Consider the following 9155-nt stretch of genomic DNA (forward strand, 5'->3'; position numbering starts at 1 on the left):
TTTTAAATCAAATTTACACATTTCAATTTTTTGTAAAAAAGTGTACTACTTTAACCCGATAAAAAAATAATTTCTTAATTGTCATTATATTTATTTTTATTAAGATAATTGTTACTTGTATTATACATACATACATATATATATGATATAATACTTTTATTACTATATTATATAATTTAAAAATATATATTTATAATTCAATTTCTTAATTAGTTATCTATTATATTTGTTATATAAATTATTAGCAATTATAATAGTATAATAGAATAAGTGAAATAAATACACTTTAGCACATTTCTTTTTTTTAAAAAAAATAATTTTACTTTAACGTGATTAATAAATGATTCTTAATTGTTACTTATATTTTTTTTATTAAGATAATTGTTAATTATATTATATATATAATATACATATAATATTTTTATTAATATTTTATATCATTTAATAATATATATTTATAGTTCAATTTTTTAGTTAGCTATCTATTGTGTTTTTATACAAATTATTAGATATATAATAGTATAATAGAATAAATGAAATAAATATATTCTTTAGCAAAAATGAAATTATATATTCAAAAATATTTATGTACTTTAGCACGCGCAACTACACCAAACACTATCATACCTACTTAGCACGTGACAAGTGACGAGTAAACCATACCACCAAAACCCCGCTCTAATTATATAGGATATATAATTATTTATGCTGTCGTCCTAACAAAATTCCTCCCGTTTACTATTGTATTATTTTACCGGATTGCTCTCATTATCTATTATTGTCTCTGCGTTCTATAATATCACTCTTTTTTGTGAGAAAAAAATTCGTAAAATATATATCAATTTCCAACTTCCAAAACAAATACTTATATGGATACATTTCATGAATTACCTTTCTGAAAATTGCATAACAATTAATAAGCTGTGATCAAGCAATTAGAATAGTTCATAATTCTCACTATATTTATGACAAAGTATAAGTGAAAAACTATTATCAAATTAATTCTTAATAAAATTAATAATTTAAAAAGACACTACTATTTGTCATTTGACAGAGGTAGTACCTCTTAAATATTAAGACACGTCATATTTTCACAAACTCCAGTTTAGGATTTTAATTTTTTTTCAAATTTTAGAAACCAAATAATGGTTAAAAAATATTTTGGAAAACTGATAAATTGCGGGAAACAACAGTAAGTAAACAACGGTAAGCAATTTGTAACTGAACTTATGTCAAAATTTAACAATAACAGTTAAATTTACATATTTTTTTTACTGTCCTCTACTTTGGACCTTTGGCTGAACAAGTAGTAAATATTTAATAAGGAATTATTGACTCGAAAAAGTGGACTCCGTCCAGCTCCGGCGCAAATCTTGTCTTTCTTGGCTTATGTTGTTGATTTTCCGGCGAAGCCTTTCCTTTTGATACCGAGATATCCTTATTACTAGCCGGAGTCTCTTCCTTCACTTGCTTCTCCGTGGAAACAACTCTTTCTTTGGTGATCATGGATTGAGAAACTCCAACTTTATGACCAAAAGATTCAGCCATAAGCGCATCAAAAGAACTAAACATAGACATCATCGACATGCTTTGTTGAAAACTTTCAAGTGATGCTTTTGATATTTGATTTATAAACTTGTGAAGTTGTGGTAATGGTATTACTGTCCTTGCTAGAATATGTTTGAATGGTGTTGTGAGAATAAACAGGGAAAGAGGATGGGTTTATATAATGGAAACAATGGAAATTTCTGGAAAATGCTGGAAACTAAATTTATCTGCGAGAGGAAACTGCGTTGAAAGTTGGGAAGTAATGTTTCTTCCAAAGTTGAATACTTCCACAGTCGCACTTGACGTGTCACATTTTCAAACATATACGAGTCCAATTTTAAATAATACAGCAGGTCCTTCCTTCCACGTTTTATATAATGGGTTTATAATTTCAAAACGATCAACTCGAACTATTTGGTTCATTATTTCAAAGTGTGAACGGTAAATCGATTCAGATTTAAACGAGTAATTGATTAATTATTCTAAATTTCTGATGTTGAGAATGAGTAATTAAAAAATGATCAATTACTCAAATTTCTAAGATGTAACTGAATCAATCCGGTTTTGAGTGTTGCGACTTTGCTTTAGAGCAAGTCCATCGGTCTCCTAACTCATTTTTTAAATATAAATATAATATAAAAAAGTTGCTCTTAGTAAGTTGAGATATGAGTATGTATGTTTGTATTTTACAATATTACTTAAACTTGTTTTTTATATAATATTTTATTATTAAAAGTATACTGAATCAATTAAAATATAATATAAAAGAAAGAGAAAGAGATGATGATCCGCATTATATATTATAAAATAATATTTAGAGAATACTTAAAAAAATAGTATTAGTTTTTTTTAAAATAAAGAGTAAATAAATAATCTTACTAATTTAAAATATCACTAAAACAAAACATACTTTTTATCTATGTTCCTTAAATTAATCCAAGTAATCTATTGAACTTGCCTCGGCGTATGTCCGGAATAATCCTTGTTACTATTCAATCAATAGAAACTCCTCAGCCTGTATACATTTCACCGCTGCAGGTCTACACTTACATTTATGTTAATATTTTATGACCTGTGACTTGTATCATCTTAGACCATATATTTTGGATATGTGTCATCTAGAAAATTCGTTTTCAAAACATTTAAATTTAGGTATAATAACCTGTTTCTATCTGGTTGCTAATCTGTTCCACCCACTTTCCGCAACCAACCAACACTATTAACTACAAATTCTTCATATTTTCTATATGGACAACTCACGTACATGATGTCATGGTGATATGCTTTTGACAAAATATTGCATGAAATTCAATTCAATCCATCCATGTTTTCTAATTTCAGAGAATGAACTTAAGGTAAAATAATTTTATACATGAGATAATAGTTTGAAATTTACCTATACTTGAGCGACTTAGGGTAACAAACAAATTAGTAATCCCATCAAACAAAGTCATAGCCTTCTTGGTTTCACTCTTCAATGTTTCAAGAATGCTAGTTGTAAACGAATAAAATACTCATAAAACATGCCAAAATCATCTTGTAAGAACACTAGTTAGCAAGAAAGGAAGCATACATGATCACTAGAGTTTACAAGTTGCAGGACTCCTACTTAAACTTCAAGAGTTTGCAAAAGATTAATGATAAAACATAAAACTCCTCCAGGTTCATAATCCACATCATGCATTTCAATGTTCAAACTTTAAACCAAGGATTTCGCTCCATGAAGATCCTATCAAAAGATTAAGAGCCATAAAAGTTTTACCATACGGATTTCAAGATCACTCCTGAAACACAACAATATCTCTTATTAAGCCACATGATTTACCATAATAATATGTAATTTAATGTAGTGCAAAAAAACTTGAATCTGTTGCTAATTAAAACCCGGTAACTACAATAGTAATTGTAATCCTCCTAATAAATCCACTCAAGCCACAGGGAAATTAACCTACTAATGGAAAATCTTTTTGGATGCAATTCCATGAAACAAATACATAAATATCACGATTGGTTAATCACTAATTAGTAGAAAACCAAAGCAAGTAGAATTATAAGGTACATGGCACAATTGCCTCGCACATTATAAACCTGAACAAGTTGACACATTATAAACCTAAACAAGTTAACCAAATAGATGACATCTTCAAAACAAACAACAAATTGATGCCTCTTAACATACAATAAAAATTATTATGGTTCCTTATGTGTAAAGTGAACAAGTGACTGCACAAGGAGGTCCCTCTCAACTTGTGCTTATATGTTATATTTCTCGTTTCTGAGTTTCAAAGGTTAAAGGTAATATTTATATACACGAGTCCACCACTAAACACCTTTCAGCTATTAGCCTAAAGCATATAATTGACACTTCTATAACCTATAGTGTGGAACTCTCTAATACATTTATCTATGTCCTTGCAGTATTACCGCCGGTACCCTATGTTACTCGGACTCTTCATTTTACCTTTGAATACCAATGTCGTACACTCGACACTTGGACATGAACACTTGGAATCGGACACTTATTTTAGGGCAAAAACATGTATATTTTTCAAAATGTTGCCAAATCCGATACTAGGACACGTGTCCATGTAGGACACTTCTAGCCGAGTCCGAGTAACATAGCCGGTACCTGATTCCAAGTTCTGCTCCTTCCACAGAAAATATAGGGAGAACAAGCAGGATCTGCTGTATGTATATAAAATAATAAAGTTCCAATTTTGTTTGGGAAGATGAATTTCCAAGAGAGAAACAGACTCATATACGAAGAAGTGGGGCTTTCAAAGTACTCTGACCAACACTAATAGCATTCAACTTTAACTAGCTTCAAGTATTTCATCATTGAGTTGTGTACACAGAACATATATACATCAACCACTTTAAAAAAGAATGTTCACCTGTTTTGGGGATGCAGACATGGATCTGGATTTAGGCCTGCATATATGATAACAATTAACAAGAACGTAAGCTTATATGCAACAACTTGCCAAAAAAAAAAGCAGAAAAATATTTTATAATTAATATTTTGATACCTGGATGATTTGACAGGAGATTCTGATCGAGACTTTGATGGTGACCTGGACACAGACCGTTCCCGAGATTTGCTGCAAAATGAAACAGTACATTCTCAATTAAACCAGTAATAGTCAGGATCAATTTATATAAAGCAACCGAGCTCATACCTCCTGTCCCTTTCTAAGCTTCTACTCCTACTCCGGCTTCGGCTCCGGCTTCGGCTCCTTGATGGACTGCGCTCAAACTTCCTAACCTACACCCCGAGAAAGCGGTAACAGAGCAACATTAGAAACTTATATGCTGGAAGCAATTGATTCATGCCAGTGAATATCCAAGTAAACAGCTTTCAAGTGGAGTAACAATCAATTATTCATGTCATTCACAGATTCCATCATTTGTTATCATTTAATTTTTGTTTAAATCAACTTATTCTATTTTCAACTATTCTATGTTCAACCAAGTACTAACTCATGTTTTATACTTTTAATTGAGTCTCTATTAAAGTTTTTCTTTTGTTCTGTATATGCTTTGGCCTTTGTCTATGTTCTGAAGTACTGACAAGGAGGATAAAGCATACTTTTTTTTGGCTAAATTGGATAAAGCATACAAAGTGCAGAAACATTGCTATGAATTCCGTTTATGGGAGGTCCCTATGTCTTGATTTGGCTCATTGGCTGAGAACCAAGTCCTCCCCAAGCTACCATTTAACCTCCATAAGGCCGTGGTTTGGCGAGCAGAGAGTGTAAAGTGTCCTTGTCGCCTCACATAAATGTGTTATTGCAGTTGACTAGGACACCACCGACATTCAATGCATGTCGCAGAATCCTACATCAGAGCTGCTTTTTTCAACTTTTTGATTTTTGTGTTATGCTTAAAATTTCTCATGTTTGTTTTATTTCCAGATAACAGAATTGCAACAAAATCAATAATTTTTAACTACTATCTTACATATGAAGCTTTGGGCGTTATACAACCACCACATCTGACATCGCCCCATTTTGGAGTTATTCCGCTACCACAGTTTAGAGTAGGCTTTAAAGTCATGATACTTGAGAAATCTTATTGTTCTTCTTTAATCTTATTTTTTTATGTAAACATAAAATACGTCTGTGGAGAACAAGTTTACAACTGAAAGATGAAAATAACTCAAAACATAAAGGTAACAAACTTTCCCTGCTACAAAAATCTAAAATAGATAAAAAATAATCCTACTCTAGACAGAACATTAGGAAAAATACAGTCACGTAATGGAAAAACAAGAATGAGGATTACCCGGATATAAGTTTTTGTCCATGGATTTTTGAACTCGGTATCATCAAGTTTCTTAATCTGAAATAATACATCAAAACCAGTATAGCGGCATATGTTAAAGCAAACAACTTATAACGTAAATCGTATTCATATAGAGAAGGGATCAATAACTTACAGCATATTTCATGTCTTCATAATTCGTATAATCAACCAGACCATAGGCACCTGAATAAGATAAAAGGATATTATCAAAAGCTGGAAAATTACAATGTTGAAGTCAGGCATTATATGTCGGAAAAATACTAAGTATAATGATGTAGACTAATAATAATAATATCTGAGTCCCTAGACTAATAGTGGGTTGCAGGTAAGGGAGATTATACCTCTCATATAGTGTGAATCATGAGTAGAATTTTAAATTATAATATAAATTCTCCAACATATGAGACAAACATCCGTCATCTTTACTAATTGAGGAATACAAACAACCATCAATGTTTAGATAAAACTTCTGTTACGAACAAGGGCTAATATAAATCACAGATAATGTCGAATAAAAATTAAAACCAATGGTTTTCAATGCAATAGACTAATTCCTCTAATAGTAGTTTAACATTCCCAGAGATCTACATGGTTAACGATTTACTAGAGTAATATATGACAAAATTGAAATCATGTGTATATGACCATTGTCTTTGAAATTGAAAAAATCCATGAGATAGTAAACCAATCATGAGAAGAATGTATATAGTACCCAAATAAAAAAATATTAAAAACTTGAAGTAAAGCAAGTCATACCGTCTCTGTCACGAAAAACTTCAGCGAAGGACACATCACCAGCCTTCCGCATCTGATCCTGAAATGATTTTAATACCGAAGTTACTCAGTTTGTGCTGATAGAATTTTGGCAGTCATGGGATATAACTAAATTTGCTAACTTTCATACCTTCAAATCTTGCCAGGAAGCTGATGATGGAAGACCACGAACAATAACTGCAACACAAAAGCAAGACTGTATTCAATTTATAGGGGTAGGGTCCTGTTAATTACATCCTGGCTACAACAATATACAAACTCTAGCTAGACACAGTTCAATGGTCAATTGGACACAATTAGTTCTACCGCGAAACTCAGAGTGGCGCGAAATGGTGGGACGTCCCCTACCACCCCCAAAACTACCACCAGCATAACCACCACGACGATCACTTGAAGATGAAGATGCCCTTCTACCGCCATGAGCGAGTTCAACCTACGACATGACCATATATGATTATTAAGCAACTATAAACATGGTGTGCTGATGGAAAGCAGATAAAAAAACATATTAAAATTACCCTCAATCTACAACCATCAAAATTATAGCCATCTCGACCCCTGATTGCATCATCAGCATCCCGAGGATCATCAAACTACAAATGAATTAATATTTGAGTTACCGAAAAGATAAATAGTTTCCAAAAGAATGAATCGAAGGCACCTCCGATATTTTAAACTTTTTTTACTAGATAAATTATATAGGAATACCTCCACAAAACAAAAGCAAGGAGGATGAGATGGAATCTTCAGTTCAATATCAACTATACGCCCGTACTGCAAGAGAAAAATTAAGCAATAAAGACATGCACACCAGTCATAATTCGCCCCTCCTTTGATCACATACAGTATTATACAGTTCATGTGCAGCACATTGAGATCAAAACCTCATCAGGAACACATAAAACAAACCTTGTAAAATAGATCATCAACTTCAGATTCTCTTATGTCCAATGGGAGATTCCCAACATAGATAGTGCGAGAAAATCGGCTACTCATTTTCAATACAAACAGCAGAGAATGTTTTCAACTGAGCAGAGCCTGCAGAAGACAATAAAATTGTAAGTGAAAAAACCAATCTAATATTTATGTCAAAAGAAGTAAATATAACATGTCCTGATTTGTACATTTTCATCTCCATGTAGACAATATGAAATAACTAAAGCAAATGCACGAACATTGAAGCAAGCCACTGGACAATCCTCGACTTGAATCCCGTCCCATAAGATCCCTTGTTTATAATTCCAATATCATCTCACCCTACATTCTATTTAATAAAAAAGAACAGACGATACATCACCTAATAAATAATTGCAGACCAAAAATACCTCTTCAGAGCGATTATCAAGAACCACTACAAACAGAGATACGGTTCTCTCATGTGTCCAAACATGTGCTATTCTTCAAAAACCAAAAGCCACAATATCGAATCACATGGACATACAATTCACAAGCAAATGCCCTCAAAGAAAGCCACATTATCCGAAACTTGTCCCGAAACCCAAAATCCAACATCTTAGCAATCAAATATAAGGACAAAAAATCAAGAAAAATACAACAATCGGAATATAATAAAGATTTAAACTATAGGTTATTAAAAAACCCCGAAATCGACCACTTTAAGCCACAACAGAAATTAACAAACAGTAATAACAAACTCAAAGAAAATGCAAACAAATCAAAGCGCAATTAAAACTATTTATCACAAGTCAAAATAAATTAAAGAAACAAAAGATTAGATCTTATCCGCAAGTAGATAATATAATGAATGACATTACACATACATTCGAAGACAAAACGAGGGATAAAAAGGAGACATACCGAGTTCGCACAGCTCCGCGATGGAGTAATTGAGGATTGGGGAGAGATTTAGGGCTTTTGTAATGAGCAGTGTGGTATTATATGTTGGGTACCTCGTAGACGTCTCTATTTTATCTATTGTCTTTTTCGAATTTTTCTTATTAAATAAATTAATAAATGATATCTATATTACGGGTGTACAAACCAATCGCTCAACGGTTAAGAACCGTATTTTGCGGATAATCGCGAAATGCGGGTTGATTGTGAATTTAAATTTTAAAAACCGCTCATTCGCGGTTTAGATGCGGTTTTAAATTCTTGAAAATCGCAAAATCGCAACCGCAACATACATTTATAATCAAATATATTTCCAAAAATATAGTTGATATCATATAAATTAATAAGTATACACATTTATTAACTACTCTTAGGTTAATGTTAAGACTTCGTTCATAAAATTCACAATTATTATAAGATATATAACTAAACAAATGAAAAATGTAATCAACATGTAATTTTTTTTATCCTTTTCTTTTTTCTTTTCTCTCGCCTCCATATTTTCGTATGTTTTTAATATTATTGCTCCACACGGAGCATTAGTTTGTATTTTATTTTTGAATGTAAATTTATCACGTAACTTAATCTTGAATTTATTAATATTCTGAATTTATTTTTTTACAAATTATTAATTATTTTATAATAAGTGGTTCAACCGGTTCCGCAATAATCGC

The 9155-nt window shown here is 31.7% G+C and overlaps 1 protein-coding gene across 5 annotated transcripts; it reads right to left on the reverse strand.

Annotated features, from left to right (window-relative positions):
* Positions 1-2873: 2873 nt before the first annotated feature.
* LOC141692458 (serine/arginine-rich splicing factor SR34A-like) lies at positions 2874-8562 on the reverse strand. Of its 5 annotated transcripts, none has more exons than XM_074497306.1 (13): positions 8446-8562; positions 7537-7665; positions 7336-7401; positions 7146-7220; positions 6934-7060; positions 6758-6804; positions 6610-6667; positions 5987-6036; positions 5833-5889; positions 4728-4813; positions 4578-4649; positions 4443-4479; positions 2874-3277 (listed from the first exon to the last, which is right to left on the reverse strand). In XM_074497306.1, the coding sequence occupies exons 2-13, from the start codon at positions 7621-7623 to the stop codon at positions 3248-3250; spliced, it is 792 nt and encodes a 263-aa protein (XP_074353407.1). In that variant the 5' UTR covers positions 7624-7665; positions 8446-8562; the 3' UTR covers positions 2874-3247. The 5 variants fall into 5 exon arrangements, with proteins under 5 accessions (XP_074353407.1, XP_074353411.1, XP_074353410.1 ...); XM_074497310.1 differs by having other exon boundaries at positions 2874-3332; XM_074497309.1 differs by lacking the exon at positions 8446-8562 and adding an exon at positions 7953-8150.
* Positions 8563-9155: the final 593 nt, after the last annotated feature.

Source organism: Apium graveolens, chromosome 10, assembly GCF_009905375.1.
Source record: "Apium graveolens cultivar Ventura chromosome 10, ASM990537v1, whole genome shotgun sequence".
NCBI lineage: Eukaryota > Viridiplantae > Streptophyta > Magnoliopsida > Apiales > Apiaceae > Apium > Apium graveolens.

What these genes read in the sequence shown, in the direction of transcription:
- LOC141692458 (XM_074497306.1), bottom strand. Translation starts at nt 7,623, where the DNA reads ATGAGTAGCCGATTTTCTCGCACTATCTATGTTGGGAATCTCCCATTG. An exon ending in AGTTTTTCGTGACAGAGACG is followed by an intron (nt 6,037 to 6,609) that starts GTATGACTTGCT and finishes TATCTTATTCAG; the next exon opens with GTGCCTATGGTCTGGTTGAT. An exon ending in AGCTTAGAAAGGGACAGGAG is followed by an intron (nt 4,650 to 4,727) that starts GTATGAGCTCGG and finishes TTCATTTTGCAG; the next exon opens with CAAATCTCGGGAACGGTCTG.